Source organism: Catharus ustulatus, chromosome W (assembly GCF_009819885.2).
Source record: "Catharus ustulatus isolate bCatUst1 chromosome W, bCatUst1.pri.v2, whole genome shotgun sequence".
Lineage (NCBI taxonomy): Eukaryota > Metazoa > Chordata > Aves > Passeriformes > Turdidae > Catharus > Catharus ustulatus.
Genome location: NC_046261.2, coordinates 12043733 through 12062736, shown reverse-complemented (window position 1 = coordinate 12062736; position 19004 = coordinate 12043733). Strand labels below are relative to the sequence as shown.

The following is a 19004-nucleotide window of genomic DNA, read 5'->3' as shown; positions in this document are numbered from 1 at the left end:
CAAATACTGACCAGATGGTCCCTCTACAATCAGGGAATGGACATTCATCTGTTCATGTTTGAACTGTTGATATGTGTTCTGGTGAATGGTGGCAGTTTTCACTGTTGTATTAGACTTATCACTTAGTGGTGGATTTCTCACTGTTGCATTCTGGAAGTAATTCAATTGGTGATGGGTTTTCATGCAGAGGAAGACACCGGATCCCTGGGCACCTCAGATGTCTTCAGGTCTCGGGATGTGTTTGTTCTTCTTTGCAAAGGGCCCTGCAGGGGATCACAAACACTTCTCTTTCTTTTTTAATTTAAAAAGGGGGACCTGTGGGCAACTGTCTGAGGCCTAGGAAAATCCAGCTAGGATTTTTCCCAGGCTGGACGAGCTTTGCTCTCAGGCTTCTCAAGGATGAGAACCCAAAACAAAGATTACACAACTGCAGCGTACGTGACTGTAGTCACAGAGTGTGTTTCTAAAAGAGCTGTCATTCCTCTGTCCAGTGAACTGTCTGTAAATTGTTTTGCACGATGTACACTATTTAAATCTATTATTTCCTTGAATAAATGCTCTTTCTTGCTCTTGTAAGAGAGTGCCATGTTACTGTGACCATCACCGCTCTAGGAACCACATACACTAACAGACACCAAGGCCAAGAACAACTCTCAGAGATACATTTTCATGGACAAAGTACAGCTAGTGCTGGGGAGGGGACTCCAGAGAAGGGGCTTAACCTGGGGGGAAATTGAATCACCACTTGTCGTCCTAATTGGTGCTTTTTATCAATTATGTGCTTTTTATCAATTATGCTAATTTCCTAAAACCTATAAATATGTACTTATCCCTGGGAGGGGTGGGCTTTACTGGACATCTGTCCATAACTGTCTCTGAAGGCCTTCAAATAAAGATCCTCTTTTATATTGCCTCCTTACTAAAATTATCTTGAGTTTCATTTCCAGGTTGGGAAAAAGGCAACACTGCAGCTGTCCCCTTTTCACACTGCTTAAAGTCAAGTTAATCAGGAAACTGCCCTGCTTCAGTGACTAAGGAATTTCATTAATCAATTTGCCAAAAGTAAAAACTGTGGCAAGTAATCAACTTGTCTTAAGGTGACTTTATAATGCTTGTATCTTCAAATTGTTTGTTCTGTTAGTGTTGAATATTGAGTTCTGCAGCTTTAAAACTAGTTCCAAAAGTAAAAAAAAAAAAAAAGAAGTGCAAAGTTTGTTATCAAAAACTGCACTTGCTCCTCCGCATCCTTCACACAAATTGTTGTCTGCAGTAAACAGCAAAAAAAACCTCTCCTTTACTTTTAGTTAATTTTTCTGGCTAGCTAAAATAAAAAAGTTCCCTGTAGTTTTTTTTTTTTTCCTTTTTCTTAAAATTATTCAAACCTACTCTAAACTAAAAACCCAGAAACGGGAACTCACACCTGTAGCCCAGCAGGTCTGGCCTAAGCCACAACATTTCCCAACGCCAAAAAAGCTAAAAACAAACTAAATAAGCCAAACTAGAACCCACGAAAAAATCTCTTCTAAATTTTTCATCTCTTCGAAATGACAAAATTTTTGCTGTTTAGTATTGTTCATTTTTGTACTAAAAAGTGCTTTGCCTGTTAAATAAATAGGGTTTTTTCCACTTCTCTCCAAAAAAATATTTTCCCTGAACCAGTTGGGGGGAAAATTACTTAAATCTGTTTCCTAAAAACCCCCATTCAAAAGTTTCCTCCCAAATTTACCCTAAACCAAAGCACAAGTATCTATCAACCAGAGTCTGAACTGGAAAATCCATCCTTAATTTATATACAATACTGTGATCAGAACAGTTTGCCAGGCTCTTTCATCAACTATACTTCCATTTTATAACCTGCCATTCAGAGACAACAGTTTGGGGGAGGGGAGAAACAGGAACCCAACAAAGTTACCAATTAATTAAATATACAGTAATTTCACGAATACAAGCCGCACTGAGTAAAAGCCGCATCTCTGGGTGTTGGCAAATATTTCGTTTTTTGTCCATAAATAAGCCGCACCCAAGTATAAGCCGCTCTGTCGTTCGCAGCGAGGACCCGCGTGCAACAAAGTTGCCAAATAGTAACAGAACGGCGGCAGGGCGGGGTTTACTGGCTCGGCTCGGGCTGTGCAGGCTCGGCCCGCTCGGGGCTGCCGACGGGGCCAGGTAGCCCAGCCCGGCGCTGCCGCTCGGCGGGGGCACTGGGGGCCAGCCGTCGCTGCCACTGGGCTCAGTCACCACGGCCCGACGCTGCCCTGTGGTGGTAGGCAGGGACGGAGCCCCCCCCCGCTCCCGCGGCGGCAGGTGGGGACGGAGCCCCCCGCCGCCTCCCCGAGCCACGGCAGTGGCAGCCCGGGTCCCCCGCCGCCTCCCAGAGCCGCGGCAGTTGCGGCGCGGGTCCCCCGCCGCCTCCCAGAGCCGCGGCAGTGGCGGCCCGGGTCCCCCCCCTCCTCCCCAAGCCGCAGCAATGGCGGCGCGGGTCCCCCCCCTCCTCCCCGAGCCGCGGCAGTGGCGGCCCGGGTCTCCCCCTTCCTCCCCGAGCCGCGCCAGTGGCGGTGCGGGGCCCCCGCCGCCTCCCCGGGCCGCCGCAATGGCAGCGCGGGGGCCCTCCGTCTCTCCCCCGGGCTGCAGCAGAGGAGAGATGGAAAGAGCTCTCCCTCCTCTCTCCCCGCCCCCCGTGCTGCCTGCAGGCAGCCAGGCTCCACTCGCGGTGCAACAGAGTAACAATTTTTAACAATCGTAAAATGCCGACTTTGCAGCTGCTCGGCTCGGCACTCTGGCTGGCACTTCTGAGGTTGTAAATGTCAGAAAATTATTCACATATTAGCCGCTCCTGAGTATTAGCCGCATTTCCGGTTTAGGAGCAAAATCTTAGTCAAATTGGTGCGGCTTGTATTCGTGAAATTACTGTAAGTGCCTTTCCCATGCACCTTTAACTGAAAGCATTGACTTTATACAACAAAATTAAACTTCAGGCCTACTAAATATCATTGCAAAGCAGCACATTAGACTCTTGTGTCCTCTGTTGCCCCTGCACACAGAACAGTAGATGAACAGGCAGCCCTATCTTTTAGTTGATCATACAAATCAACCAAAGGGTGCCACTTTGAGCTACAGCACTTTTTTATTATTAAAGTAGGATGGACTGTAGATTTACAAAACATAAAGAACATGCATGAAAGAGTGCCTATTCCTCACACAAGAAGTACTGGACATGCTCTGTGCTTCAGCTCTTCACATACTGCTCTCAGAAATCACAGGCACGTTTTTGTCATTTATATTAACATTTGAAAGGAACCCAAGATAAACACGTTGTTGCCCTGCTAAAAACTGAGTCACTAAGAGAAAATCAACTGTGATGAAGTTTCACAATTGGCTTAAGCCAATCTTTGAGAATCTGCTTGCCTCTTCCTCATCCACCCAAAGTTTCACAACCCCTATGACAGCAACTAGTCCTTAGATAGCTACAAGATCAGCTGCATCATATCTCTGCCTCAGTAAAACTAACCCTACAAGAAAGCACATCTGCACACAAAGCAATAAGCTGATCCAGCTGAATCCCCAGCCACGAACACATCAGTGCCAGCAAGAATGAGCAGGTGGGAACATCCTATTCTGCAAAAGTACAACTTCAGACAAAAATTTCACCCTCAGCCAAGCTGGAAAATATTATTGTTTTCCTTCAGATTTGCTTTTTGCTAACAATAGAAGCAAGACAATGCTTAGTGTCATTATACCAATACCTCCACTGGTCACACTGAGTAGCACTGTTTGATTTTTCCCAGTCTTGACTTTTATTTAGATTATAAACACCTTTTTACTGTTAATAGAATGCTTGGTTTCTGTTCTGCAGCAATACATATTTACTGATAACATGCCAATCCCGAAAGAAACATGGACTCTTTAAAGACTAAGATATCAAACTAGTATGCCTGCTTTCTGGTGGAGAACAGAGCATGCACTAAACTTAGCACAAAACCTACTCACAGGTTGTGCTGTACAGGCAATACAAGTGGGTAATGGCCTCACATGTCCTACTTGAAAGAGTGCAGAGAAACAATCTATGATATAAAGAAACATCTGAGAAGTGAGCAGTGGTAAAAGAAGCCAGTGAGTTTGATACCAAGAAGGTTGATTCAATTTCTACTGTAACTGTGAGCTTTTAGAAGAATGACACTGTGACTGTAACCTTTTAGCGGAGAAGACACTGTGTCTGTGGACCTTTAGCAGAGAAGCAAGGCATGCACAAATTGTCCTCTAAGCAAGGACTTTGGAAGATAAAGAGGAGACATCTGGTTTAGGAATGCAGCTATAGCCAAAACAAGGACTGAGTTTGGGAACTTGGGGAATATGGGGAGGGTTTTTATGGTAATGGGCAAATTATAATATGCATGTAGTGACTGTGTATTAGCAACACATTTGTAGAAATCAGGGGGCATGTTAGGAAAAAGTGATTCCCCATGCCCTTCCAGGCACATGAATAAATGATGCTTTCTTTAACACAAAAAAACTGGTGTTAAGGAGTCTCATTCCGGTTTTCAGAGATTTGGTAACAAGTTGACTGACTGAACTATATTTCCAGAGACAAGACCACACAATCAGACAATCCATCTTGATGTGAAACTCTGAAGCACTATGTAATGGACACACACTTTGATATAATGGAATTTGTTTAGTGCCAAAATCACATTTGTCAGTTTTTGTGTCTTGCCCTCCACATTTACAGTAATTTCATGACTATAAGGCGCACCCTTTTGACTAAAATTTTGGCCCGAAGCCGGAAGTGCGCCTTATAGCCCGGTGCACCTTATATAATGGACAAAGTTGAGAAATTTGCCAAACCGGAAGTGAGAGCCGTGAGGGGGGGCGGCGCCGCGGGAGCGCCAAGTAGAGATGGGGGGGCCGACCGCGGGCAGCCCCAGGTGTCGGGAGCAGCACAGGCAGGGAGGCGGGGGGCGGCCCCAGGCACCGGGAGCAGTGCTGGCAGGGAGGCGGGGGGCGGCCCCGGGCGCCCCCAGGCACCGGGAGCAGTGCTGGCAGGGAGGCGGGGGGCGGCCCCGGGCGCCCCCAGGCACCGGGAACAGCGCGGGCAGGGAGGCATTACTACTTCGTTACTTTGTTGCTCACGGCATGGATCCTCACTGCAAAAAAATAGTGCGCCTTATAGTCCGGTGTGCCTTATATAATGTACAAAGTTGCTAAATTTGCCGACTCCCGGAGGTGCGCCTTATAATCCAGTGTGCTTTATGGCTGTGAAATTACTGTAATTTCAGGAGGTTGAGAGCACATGTTGACAGATGACAAAGGATGGAGAAGTAAGAGACTTCACCTGCTAAAGGGCATCTCTACCACCCACACTATACTTGGCACAGGAGCTACCAGACTCTGAAGACAGACATGGGTATCTCATGCAGTTCAGAGAAAACCAAATACTCTTCAGACCAAGGCAATGAACTCACATGGAAACTGAAGGCAGAGAGTCTATTTCAGACTTAATTCCTGTTAAAAAACTGTTTTGTTGATACAGCTAGGCCTTGCTTCTTAAGAGCTACTGCATGAAAACTTCCTGCTATGTAACTATGAATAATAACAGAACATCTGAAATGAAAACACAAAACAAAACAAATGAAATCAAAAAATACTGCCCCTTGCAGGTCAGATCATTGAGTGTGGTTTTTGCAAAAAAAAAAAAAACAAAAAAAAATCTTGAGACAAAGAAACAATCACGCCTAGTGATATACTTAGACGTTTTAGAGCTGCTTGATCTATACATTCTCTACAATGCTCAATTCATTTCTGTGGCACTAAGCAACCTGCAAAAAACAGGTTTGGGATTTTGCACTAATTCAATTAGAATTTCATATCACATTGAAACCTCAGCCAATGAAGTTGGGCTGCTAACTCCAGCAGAGAGAGCATTACCTAAGAAGTATGATCTCCTCCATTTCTTAATCACATAGGACATTATTTATTATTTTCCTATAAAGGGATGCTTTGGAAATGTGAAATCTGAAACTTGACAGAGTCTAGAGATTTCAAATTTTGCTAAAGCATGTAAAGGTACATAAGCAAAGGAAGATATTTAAACACTGAAAACTGATTTAGAGTGGAAAAAAATTAAAAACTGGAAAAGCAAAGGATAATCCTGAAGATCTGAAAATATTTTTTTTCAGCTTGGAACATTTCTAGCTACTCTGAAGAATATCTGGAGTTTAACCATAGTTTTTAGTTTTGTAGCAACTTTTTCAAGTCAGAGAATCACAGAATCATTAGGGTTGGAAGGAACCTCTGGAGATCATCCAGTCCAACCCCCTGCTAAGGCACAGCCATCCAGAGCAGGTGACACAGGAACATGTCCAGGTGGGTCTTGAATGTCTCCAGAGAGAGAGACTCCATGCCCTCCCTGGGCAGCCTGTTCCAGTGCTCTGCTACCCTCAATGTAAAGTTCTTCCTCATGTTGAGGTGAAACGTCTTGTGTTTTAGTTTATGGCCATTGCTCCACATCCTGTCACTGGGCATCACTGAAAAGTCTGGCACCATCCTCTTGGCATCTGTCTTTGAGATATTTATATGCATTGAGATCCCCTGTCAGTCTTCTCTATACTAAACAGGCCAAGCTCTCACAGTCTCTTGTCATAAGAGACATGCTCCAGAGCCAAGTCAGCAGCACAGAACCATACATAAAAACAAATGGTAAAAGACTGAGCACAATAGAGTCTTACTAGCAAGTTTTGCCAGGCATGTTAGCTACCATTTAGCAAAGCTAGCATAATTTATTAACTTTACATTTGCAGGACAGGAAGAAAGATCGAACCCTACTGTTGTTTGCCATCCTGCAAATAGATGTAAATCGCTCTATGTGGATTAGACATGCTGCATGAGGTATAGGCCTCATGGTCAGGTTTCACACCATACACATAGTGCCATGTTTTCAGATGAGAATGGGTGATCATTAAGAATTGCCTTCATTCAAAATTATTGTGCACAAATTAGAATCCACACCTAATTATTTCCTAATATATTCCTTGGCTATCTACATACTTCAGTTATGGTAAGTGTAATTTAGGGGTAGAATAATTAACAGTGAGAAGCAAAAGATAGGTGGCACTTACTGTGTTGCATTTTGTCCCACACACCACTTGCCGGTGGTTCAGCCACTGGGAGGCAAATACTTTATTAAGGATTCCAAGGTGAAATTCTCTCTCCTTTAAGAGGTTGGGAAGCTGCTGGGCTGCATATCCATGCAACAAGTGGTGATAGCTGGACTCATTCTGCATCCTGACCTCTCTACCTTTCAGGTAGTACACCACAGACCTTTTCACCCGGGGGAGTCTTTTCCTTTTGTGAACTGAGTGATCCCACCCATACTGTGGAAAAGAAGCATTAAACTTAGATAAAGCAACTAGAACAAACTTAAGACACAAGCCTTCTATATTCAAAGATATTCTGAGCAAAATACTGAAGCCTTCCAAACTACCTATATACTACCATACATGAAGATTAACTCAGAAATTGTGATAAAGCCTTCAGCAACATAAAATTAAACATAAATATTTGCTAAAGAAGTAACATTGCCATAATAGTGAAAACAATCCACTCCGGCTCGGCACCGCTGGGACACCAAAAGCTTATAGAAACAAGAGGAAGCCAAGAAGCACTTTAAACGGAAAAGCAGCCCCGACAGCCTCCCGGCGTGAGCTCAGCAGGTTTGGAGGTGACACCGCGGGGGCCATGTGATACTGACCGCGCCGTTCATCGGCCTCCAGCGGCCCGGCCTGGGGTCACCTCGCAGTAACGCTCAGCTCTGGGGCGGCGGGGACTCGGCTGTTACGGGCCGAACAGAGAGCTCCCGAGGCCACCGGGGCAGGGAGCAGGGACGGGGGGAAGCTGCCTGCTGTATCGCACCGACAGCCACCGGAGCCGGGACTACTCCTCCCCACCATCTCCCCCCCAGGACACCTTCCCCAGGCACCGAAAGACCCCGCCGTTTTCCCCTACCTTAACCGGGCACCGGGACACAGCAACCCCCAGTCAGGGTCACCCCAGGCACCGGCATGTGGGCTTCTGCCCTCATACACCCGTTCCCGCCCGTCAGCCTACCTGCTCCCCCTGGAGCCCCCCGGCGGCAGCCGTCGCCGCTTTCCGCTTCCTGCTAACTGTTTTCCGGGCCATAGGAGAAGGAGGAGAAGGAAGAGAAGGAGGAGAAGGAGGAGAAGGAGCCGAGAGCCCAATCTGGGCCCCACATGGAGCAAGAGGGAGGGGTGGCCACCGGGGTACGGGGCAAATAAGTGCGGGAAGCCAGGCCGTGTCACTCTCTTCGTCACAGACCCTACTGACTGCGCTTCACGACATTTTCTCCGAGATGTTTTTACGACAGTCCCACCCCGCCCGAGTCTCGTTTCCTAGCAACCGGAGGAGGGAGGGCGGCGAGCTGGCCCACCCTCTGCGGCTGCCAGGCAGCGTAGCCCAGTCGGGGGCGGGGCGACGCCCCCTGGCGGCGGCCCCAGCGGATCTGGGAGCGAAGCTTCCCGACTTCGCCACTTGTCCGTTCCCCGCTACCCTGCACGGATCGGCGGCGCTCGCTGAGGGCCTCCCTGGGCCCCGTCAATTTAAGCATAGGAGAGGCCCTGTATAATCAACACAGTTTCCAGCTACTGTGTAGCAGATTAATTCTACCCCAGCCCAAACCAGAATAATGATCTTTTACTGAGAGACAGCCTGTGAGCATATGTTGATTGTAACATGCACAATCTATAATGAAATTCTACATCTCTCCTGTAGGAAAATCTGACCCCAGTGATAGAAAAGATGTGTGCTAATGCCTTTATCAATTCTATGGGTGAAGGTGGGGGTGTTAGTATTTTTTAAAATGGGTCTGAATGCCTCTACTGACTTTGGGCAGCAGGTTAGATACAGGGCCAGACAGCTTGGCTCCTGAAACAGACAAATGGGGTCTGCACAAGGCTGAACTTCTGAACTTTGGGATAAATAGTAGGTTCAAGAAGGCATATGTGGTAGGCAGTTTGGGAAGACTGTATTTTTCTAGTACCTCAGCCACTGGGGAAAGGAAGAGGGCAACACGCAGCTGGGAGTTTAGGATAAAAGGAGGCTGCGCCCTCCAAAACCTCAAGAGAGAAAACCCCGCAGCCGTGTGCCCCAGTGGACACTCTCCCTTTATTCGAATAAAGTTGAAGCACTCCTCTGTATCCTTTATGGACACTGGCTTTTCATAGCATGATTTTCCATACAACAAGCATAAAACACCTCCTCCTCCCCTGCCATCGCTAGACCAGAGGAAATAATGCCTGTCACTGGCTTCACTTTACAAAACTTCATCCCAGGTTTCCGTCAGAGACCCTTTTAACTAGCTCGGCTTTATCATCTGGTTTCTCTGAGTGAATACAAGAGCTCACTGCACAATGAGGTGCTTAGTCAAGCTTTGAGGTACTCTTCTCCACCAAGAAACTCCCTTATTATAGGGGAAATAAAGGATATACAAATATTTGTATGATTATGCTGCCTTAAAACTGATGTGGATGGATGTGTCCTTTTCCTTATGTTCACATGGCTAACAAACTTTTTCCTATGCTTATAGAGGCAAAAATTAAGAGTAACCCAAACCAAATGATCACCAATGAGTAACATTGTAGAAAAAAGAAAAAGGAAGACAGAAAAAAAACCCGTGTGATATACAGGCAGACTGAAAAGAAAGTCAGCTTGAAACCCTCTGGTGTCTCAAGTCACACAAAATCAGTAAACGTACTATTTTCCTGAAAAAGATGGCATTTCTTTTATGCCTTTTTTTGGTGTCTTTTCACCTAACAAACCTCAAAGACAAGGGTGCTGCGAAAAGCCAAATTGAAAAACAAAAAAAATCCTAGAAAAGAACCTATCAGGCTTTCCAGCTTCTCCTGAGGATAAAACGCCCAAGGGGTAATAGTTTTTAGCTGTTTTCAGTCGTGAATTATCATTAATAATGCTCCTCTCTACATCCTCCCTTACACACATAGCTACCACCTGAATTTTGGACAAAACACCTTAATTTTGTACCAAGGCCCTCTCAAAAGACTGAAAACCTGCTGCCAAAGCTGCTCTTGGGGGAAAGTGCTATGCTCCGGGGCATCCAGCAGGAGTCCCTCCTCAGCTGTGCCGGGCGGACACACAGCCCCTCGTGAGAGGACCAAGGGCAGGGGTTGAGGCAGCCATCTCTGCTAAGGGAAGAGACTAAGACGTATGGGGCGAAATACCCCCTTTGGGCCCGGCTCGCCACCTTCATCCATCCCGGAGTCAGTCGCTGTGCCCAGCTAGGAGAGGGCAGAAAGTGCTAGAGGAGCCCCCGGGCAGGGCCGGAGCCGAGAACAGGCCCGCAGCCGGGACGGGCAGAGACAGACCCAGACACCTCCCCTCTGGGCAGAAGGAAATGAAAGTATCCTCGCTCCACCTCTTTTCCGTTGAGGTGATGTCACCGTGAGCACTTCCTGATTGGCTCGGCGGGAGTAGGTGACCTCGCGGCGTGACGTCAGTGTGTCGTTGGGAAGGCGAGGTGGAGGGTAGGTAGACAATATGGCCTCTCCTGGTTGAGGGGCTGGGGGTGGTGATACGGTGCGCGTTTCGTACCGGCGGGTGGTGGGCAGTGACCGCGGGGACAGCCAGAACCGCCAGGTGCCGCGCAGGTAACGAGAGGGCCGGTAGGGAATGGGAATGCAGATGCTGGTCTGGGTGGGGGGCGCAGCCGGCCGCTCCTCGGGCCCTCCGCCTCGCTGCCGGGTTAAACGTCGCTGCCGCTTCTCCTTTTCTGCCGTGAGGAACCATCCGCGCTTCCACCGTGATTCAGCTGATGTGACGTGCCGGCGGGGCGGCTGCAAGGCCGCTGGCCTCTCGGGTCCGGGGTTCGCATGTTTGGGGGCTGTTCCCCCGGCTGTGGAGGGGACCGAGCCTGTGAGCGCTGCGTTACTTCATGGCCTTGCTCCGCCTTCACGGCCTCTCGGTATTGCTTTTGATGGTACCCTTTAATGGAGGTGCTGTACTAGCTATGGGGAAGGGAATGAGACTGAGATGGTATGTGTGGTAACAGCATATCAAACTTGGACCGATTTCTTCAAGGCCGTGTGCCAGGATGGTGTTACGATGCAGTACCACAATTGTACTGACTTCAGGTTTTTGTACATGCAGAGCTGTGATTCAAAAGTGTCAGTGATACTTTAGATCACCATTGCAATTGGGTAATTTAAACTGCCCTGGTTTCAGCTGGGATAGAGTTAAGTTTCTTCTCAGTAGCTGTTACAGTGCTGTGTTTTGGATTCAGTATGATAATAATGCTGATAACACACTGATGTTTTGGTTGTTGCTAAGTGGTGCTTACCCTGAGTCAAGGGCTTTTTAGCGTCTCAGGGTCTGCCAGTGGGCAGGTGCACAAGGAGCTGGGAGGGAGCATGGCTGGGACAGCTGACCTGAACTGGCCAAAGTGATATTCCATGCCATAGAATGTCATGCCCAGTATATAAACTGGGGGAGTTGGCTGGGAGCCACCAATCACTGCTCAGGGACCAGCTGGACAAGGGTCAGCAGGTGGTGAATAATTGAACTGTGCAGCACTTGTTTCTCTTGGGTTTTATTCCCCTTTCTCTTTTTCATCATCATTATTATACTACTTGAAACTTCAAAGGAAAAACCAAGGGAATCTTAGGTAAAAGACATGCGATTGAATAAATGTTTGTTTAGTGAATTAAGCTTCAGTTTTCAGACTACTGTAGGAGTACACTGATTAGGTGGGAGACTTACTGTATAGTTTATGTTGATGGATAAAAACGTAATGATAAAAAATCATCAAAACCACGTGGAAGAGTTCCATCTCCATTGTTTACATGGTGTTTTGCAGTGCCTGGTACTTATCCTAGAGACAAAAATCTCTAACAGAATAGGAGTCAGGTTTCAGGACCAATCCAGCAGACTACATCTAATTCTGTCACACTGACAGCCAGAGCTGTTTTGGCTGGTGCTTGAGGCAAAAATGCTATAATGCCACAGAAGTTATCATCTTAGTAGTTCTCCTTTTTAATTGTATAAACTTATGATTTTGTGTTGTTTCCACAAACTTTAGGGATTGATAATTCAGGACATTCAATATTGTTGTCAATTTCCAGTCTTTATCATAAGTTTTTGACATCATACTGTTCTCATATTTTGCAATTGGTGCTGGGTTGAATATTTTGATAAATTAATCTGTGAGAAATTTAGTTTTACTTATTAGAAAAAACTGCTATCCAGACTTCTCTGGCATTTTGTTTCTAACATAATAACTCTCAGTCTTTTCAATTATAAATTCCAAAGCTTCAGGTGTCATTTTACAAGGATGCCTAAAGGCATGACTATCTATTCAAAATTGATCTATGCAAATCAGATCACTGAACACTGGGATTTTTCCCTCTTTTAAATGATCAGATTTATTCAAAATCCTTACTTGCATAGGGAAGGCATTTTCTTTAATGTTAAGAAATACTCTCTTTCCCGTGGTTGGGAAAATTTGAAAGAACAGCTTCTATGTCCAGACTTGATAATTGTGGGGGGGGGGTTGTGTTTGTTTTCCCTTCTTTGTAAGGCTATAAGGCCTTTTTTGGAATCCTTTAAGCTTGCAATGTACTTGAAACATGGAAGTATTTAAAAGGGGAATCAGAAAATAATTTCTCTGACTTTGGTTTAAATCTTTTCTGAAAGGGAAAGCAGATTGGTTAAAAATGCCAGTGTTGCTTTAGTTTAGCTACAGTTTTTAACTGAGTCAAAATGGAAATTCTGAACTCATGTTTTCTCAACTACATTTTGTGTCGGAAGTTCTTACACCAGAGTAACATTTTAAGTGGGCATATCAGAAGAACATGAGTCCTATACAAGAAGCAGTCAGTTCTTCAGCTGGAAGATTATCTGAATATACTTAAACTATTTAGCTATTGGTAGATGTTTTCATGGAAGCTCATAAAGAGTTATGAGCTTCTGGTTAGTCTGGTTTATGTAGCTGAAGATCGGCATTCATAACTATCTACTAGATTATGTGAAAGATTTGATTTAAGCCCTTTCCTAGTGTATATGTTTGTGCTTGCACCATTTGGCATCTCTAGGCTACCACCAGATGAAGTCATGACTGAAATGACTGGTGAAGTTTGTTCCCTGAGTTTGTGAGGTTGGATTTATAAGAGTATGCATATGTTATGCTATGTTAAGTGTTAGCAGCATGCTTAATCTAGACATAGATTGTGCTTTTTTTTTGTTGAACTTGATTTGTTTCATCAATTCTGAACTCTAAATTGAAACTCAATTCCTAGTTTATAAACACTCTGTAAATTGTTCAAGCATTGTTAAATATTTGACTCATTCATAGTAGTATGAATTCTTATGCTAATTAAGTCAAAGTAACTAAATTGTTCATAATTACTAGATGCTTTCCATCTGATTATTTTAAGCTCTCAGAACTGGCAGGCATTTACTATTCAAGACTTAAGATATAGGAAAATAGTAGTTAAAAGCAGTTACTCTGCTCATCAAATTTAGGACTTGTTTCATTACTGCATTGTGAGATTATTATAGCCCTCACTAGTGGTAAGAGTGTGTCTTGGTTTAGAGGACAGTATTGCCAGGAAAAAAGGCAGGAGCTTTTCCCAAAATCGAGAGTGAAAATCCCCTCCCTCCCAGTTTACTATAATTTGGAAATTAAGGGACTCTCAGGCAAAAAAGTACAGGTTTAGGAATAACAGTTCTTTACTGATATATCTACAAGACAAACAAGAACAACATCAGCTATGAAAAATCAGTGATAAAACGGAACGAAACTCAGTCTCAGTCCCCTTTTCCAGTCACAGACACTCTTCTCCACATGGTTCTGGTGGACCAGGGCAACCTTCTCTCGGTCGCAGCAGCTGCAGGAGCAGGCAGGCAGAGGCGGCAGCGGCAGGGCTGTCCCAGGTGGGAGAAGGGTGAAGGAAAAAAACCCCGCTCACCATTTGTGTCCCGGTTCTCAGCACTGTTCTCAGAAGCAGGAGGCTGTAGCAGTGCCGGAGTACAGGGCCCAGTCCCATCGCGGAGAAAAAAAACCTCTCTCCTCTGCGTTCAGGCCATTCGGCCAGCAAGAGAGAATTTCCTCCCAGAAGGGCAAAGCAACTCACAACCATCCACCCCTATCCCTCCCTTTTGTCTTGAGCAATTAAAAACTGATGGAGGTGCCCAACCAGCTTTCTTAGCATGATAATGGGAAAAATTTCTCCACTGAGGGAAAGAGTAAAAACTCCCCCAACCCCCAACAGAGTGCTAGATTATATTTTCTCCCTTTCTTTCCCCTAGAATGTAGGAATTGCACAGTATAATTATATTTTCTGGCATGGTTTATCATGCAAATGTCTGTCTTGCTGCTATTGTATTTCAAGGAGGGGAAAATGATCTAGTTTACCACCCCATCCTGGTTTCAGCTGGGACAGAGTTCTTTTTTTCTTAGTAGCTGGTACAGTGCTGTGCTTTGGATTCAGTATGGGAGTAATGCTGATAACACACTGAGTCAAGGGCTTTTCAGTGTCTCATGCTCTGCCAGGGTGGAGCTGCGCAAAGAGCTGGGAGAGAGCACAGCTGGGACAGCTGAGCTGGCCACAGTGATGTTCCATTCCTTAAAACATCGTGCTCAGTATATAAACTGTGGAAATTTATTGGGTTTGCATGGCCAAGCTTTGGTAGTGGGGGGGGGTGGGGTGCTGCAGGGGTGGCTTCTGTGAGAAACTGCCAGAAGCTTCCTTCATGTCTGGCAGAGCCAATCCCTGGTGGCTCCAAAGACAGACGTGCTGCTGACCATGGCTGGGCTAATTAGAAATTGTGGTGACACCTCTGTGATAACATATTTAAGAAGAAAGAAAAAAAATGATTGTGCAGTTGTAATTGCAGACAAAGAAGAGTGGGGTGAGAACATGTGAGAGGAACAACTCTGCAGACGCCAGAGTCAGTGGAGAAAGAATCACAGAATGACTAGGGTGGAAGAGACCTTCAAGATCATCAAGTCCAACCCATGCCCTAACATCTTCACTAGAGTCATGACACCAAGTGCCACATCCAGTCTTTTCTTAAACACATCCAGGGATGCTGACTCCACCACCTCCCTGGGCAGACCATTCCAGTACTTTATCACTCTTTGCGTGAAAAACTTTTTCCTGATATCCAACCTGTATCTGCCCTGGTGCAGCTTGAGATTGTGTCCTCTCGTTCTTTCAGTTGCTGCCTGGTGAAAAAGACCAATCTCCACCTGACTACAACCACCTTTCAGGAAGTTGTAGAGTGATAAGGTCACCCCTGAGTCTCCTTTTCTCCAGGCTAAATGACCCCAGCTCCCTCAACCGTTCCTCATAGGGTTTGTGTTCCAAACCCCTCACCAGCCTTGTTGCCCTTCTTTGGATGTGCTCAAGCATCTCAACGTCCTTCCTAAACTGAGGGGCCCAGAACTGGACACAGTACTCAAGATGTGGCCTCACCAGTGCCGAGTAGAGGGGAAGAATGACCTCCCTGGTCCTGATGGCCGCTCTATTTCTGATAGAGGCCAGGATGCCGTTGGCCTTCTTGGCCACCTGGGCACACTGCTGGCATGTTCAGTCGACTGTCAACCAGTACCCCCAGGTCCCTTTCTGCCTGGGCACTGTCTAGCCACACCGTCCCCAACCTATAATGCTGCAGGGGGTTGTTGTGGCCAAAATGCAGGACTCGGCACTTGGACTTGTTAAACTTCATCCTATTGGATTCTGCCCATCCATCCAACTAGTCCAGGTCTCTCTGCAGAGCCCTCCTGCCTTCCAACAGATCAACACATGCTCCCAGCTTAGTGTCATCTGCAAATTTACTAATGAAGGACTCAATACCCTCATCCATGTCATCAACAAAAATATTGAACAGAACAGGCCCCAGCACAGACCCCTGAGGGACACCTCTGGTGACTGGCCGCCAGCTGGATGCAGCACCGTTCACCACCACTCTCTGGGCTCGGCGATCCAGCCAGTTCCTAACCCAGCAAAGAGTGTTCCTGTCCAAACCACGGGCTGCCAACTTTTCCAGGAGTATGCTGTGGGAGACAGTGTCAAAGACCTTGCTGAAATCCAAGTACACAACATCCACAGCCTTTCCTGCATCCACCAGGCAGGTCACTTGGTTATAAAAGACCAGGTTGGTCAAACATGACCTACCCCTCCTAAACCCATGCTGGCTGGGTCTGATACTCTGACCATCCTGTAAGTGCTGTGTGATGCCACGCATTATGAACTGTTCCATAATCTTACCTGGTACTGAGGTCAGGCTAACTGGCCTATAGTTACCAGGATCCTCGTTCCCACCCTTTTTATGAATCAGTGTCACACTGACCAACTTCCAGTCATCTGGTACCTCACCAGTGAGCCAGGACTGTTGATAAATGATGAAGAGAGGTTTCACAAGCTCATCTGCCAGCTCCCTCATCACCCTGGGATAGATCCCATCTGGGCCCATAGATTTATGAACATCTAGGCTTCTCAGCAGTTTTCTGACTGCCTCCTCCTGGATAACAGGGAGACCATTCTGCTCCTTGACATCATCTACCATCCCAGGAGGACAATTGTCCTGAGGACAAGCTGTCTTCCCATTAAAGACTGAGGCAAAGAAGGCATTAAGCACTTCTGCCTTCTCATCTGCAGTTACTAATTTTCCTCCCTCATCCAGTAAGTAACAAAGTCTGGACCTACTCTTCCTTTTACCATTAACATATTTGTAGAAACATTTCTTATTGTCTTTTACAGAAGTCACCATTTTTAGTTCAAACAGAGCTTTGACCTCTCTTAACTTTTTTCCTACATGCTCTAGCAGCTCCCTTAAATACTTCTTGAGAGACCCGACCCTCCTTCCAAAGATGATACATCCTCTTTTTATTCCTAAGTTCCTCCAAATCCTCCTTGCCCAGCCAGGCTGGACATTTGCCTCATTGACTCGCCTTTCGGCACACAGGGACAATTTGCTCTTGTACCCTCAAGATCTCTGTTTTGAAGCACGCCCACCTTTCCTGAACTCCTTTGTTTTTAAGGGCTGTTTCCCAAGGAACTCTCTGAATAAGTCTCCTGAAAAGGTCAAAGTCTGCCCTCCGGAAATCCAGTGTAAAAGTCTTATTGATATTCCTCCTGATTTCACCAAATATCGAGAACTCTATAATTTCATGATCACTATGCCCCAAGCAACCTCCAACCACCACATCTCCCACCAGTCCATCTCTATTTGCAAAGAGCAGATCTAACATAGCCATTCCCCTTGTGGGCTCACCCACTAGCTGCGTCAAAAAGTTGTCCTCCACACACTCTAAAATCTTCCTGGACTACCTTTTTTCAGCTGTATTAAGTTCCCAGCAGATGTCTGGCAAGTTGAAGTCCCCTACAAGAACAATGGCTGATGATCCTGAAATATTATCTAGTTGCTTATAGAATAAGTTGTTCACCTCTTCTTCCTGGTTGGATGGACGATAACAGACTCCCAGTAGGGTGCCAACCTTGTTAGCCTTGCCCTTAATTTTTACCCACAGGCATTGAACTTCATTGTCATTCATTGCAATACCTATAGCATCAAAAACCTCCCTAATATAAAGGGCCATGCCTCCACCTCTTCTCCCTTTCCTGTCTCTTCTGAAGAGCTTGTAGCCATCCGCTGCAGTGCTCCAGTTGTATGAGTCGTCCCACCATGTTTCTACAATGGCAACTACATCATAGCTCTGCTGTTGCACCATGGCTTCCAGCTCTTCTTGTTTATTACCCATGCTGCGTGTATTGGTATACATGCACCTCAGCTGGGCTACTGATTTCACCCCTAAGTCAGGCTTACCACCCTTGGGCCTGCTTCCAGAGAGCCCAGCTGCACCCCCTTCCCCCCTCAAACCTAGTTTAAAGCCCTCTCAACAAGGTCTGCCAATTCATGAGCTAAAAACCTTTTGCCCTTAACTAAGAGTTGGATCCCATCTGGTTCCAGCAGGGCAGGTGCCATGAAAGTTGCCCCAAGATCAAAAAATCCGAAATTTTGCCGATGACACCAACCCTTGAGCCACTCGTTAATGATATGACTTCTCCTATTCCTTCCACAGTTAATCTCAGTCACCAAGGGGACTGAGGAAAAGACTACCTGTGCTCCTGTCCTATCAACCACTTTACCCAGTGCCCTAAAGTCCCTTTTAATTGCTCTAACATTCTTCTTTTCAATCTCATCACTGCCAACCTGGAGTATAAGCAGTGGGTAATAATCAGAGGGATGGACCAGTCTGGGGAGTCTCTCAGTGACGTCCCTTACCTTGGCCCCAGGGAGGCAGCAGACCTCCCTGTGGGATGGGTCTGGTCGACATATGGGGCCCTCTGTTCCCCCCAGAAGGGAGTCACCCACTACTACTACCCTTCTTTTTTTTTTATGTAAGTGGTGGTGATCTCTGACAGATGAATCATAATGGGGAGGCTCAGTGGGCAGATAATTTTCTTCTGAATCATCTAGCTGACTCTCCAGATCCAGGACCTCATACCTATTCTGAAGTGTCACCTGGCTAGGGGGTGGGGGTTGGGAGGAATTTTTATTATTACCTCCCCAAGCAGGGACCCATTTCCACTCCCCTTCATCCACCAGGTGCCCTTCTGTTGCCTGACAGTGGGAAGTTTGGGAGTCCTCTGACTCTTGTTGGACCTCCCTCAAAGATGGGAGGGTTGAACTCCACCAGTCTTTCCCTTTCACTTTCCCTGATACTTAGTCTTTCAACTTCCTCCCTAAGCTCAGCCACCAGTGAAAGGAGTTCATTCACCTGTTCACACCGCAGGCAGGCTTGCTCCACAACACCCCCTGAAAACATTGATAAGCTCAAACACTCTGGGCAGGAATGAGTCTGTGCAGATACATCCTTTTTGGAGGGTTCCGCTTGGTTACATGCACTTGCACTAACTGCAGTTTTTGATCATGTTAAAATGAGGGGCAGGAGCTGCTCCATGTGCCAGAGCTGGGAT

The 19004-nt window shown here is 46.2% G+C and overlaps 3 protein-coding genes across 5 annotated transcripts in view; 1 reads left to right on the top strand and 2 right to left on the bottom strand.

Moving 5' to 3' along the window:
* LOC117005024 (DDB1- and CUL4-associated factor 12-like) overlaps nt 1–8351 on the bottom strand; it is a 76990-nt gene extending 68639 nt beyond the window's left edge. For 2 of the 3 annotated variants that reach the window (XM_033076246.1, XM_033076245.1), the window contains exons 1-2: nt 8101–8351; nt 7113–7367 (exon numbers count right to left, since the gene is read on the bottom strand). In XM_033076246.1, coding sequence (XP_032932137.1) covers nt 7113–7367; nt 8101–8172 — 327 coding nt within the window. In that variant the 5' untranslated portion in view covers nt 8173–8351. The remainder of the gene's footprint in view (nt 1–7112; nt 7368–8100) is intronic. The other variant, XM_033076247.1, reaches the window with a different exon arrangement.
* Nucleotides 8352–8368: 17 nt separating this feature from the next.
* On the bottom strand, nt 8369–17785 carry LOC117005056. Its single transcript, XM_033076284.1, is given in 6 exon segments — nt 8369–8594; nt 9050–9057; nt 10467–10859; nt 15498–15606; nt 15608–16975; nt 17355–17785. Coding segments are annotated over 6 exon segments (2535 nt in total).
* The window catches only part of LOC117005023 (ubiquitin-associated protein 1-like), a 111147-nt gene continuing 102650 nt past the window's right edge, over nt 10508–19004 (top strand). The window contains exon 1 of the mRNA XM_033076243.1: nt 10508–10550. The gene's annotated coding sequence lies outside the window, so the exon portion shown is untranslated. The remainder of the gene's footprint in view (nt 10551–19004) is intronic.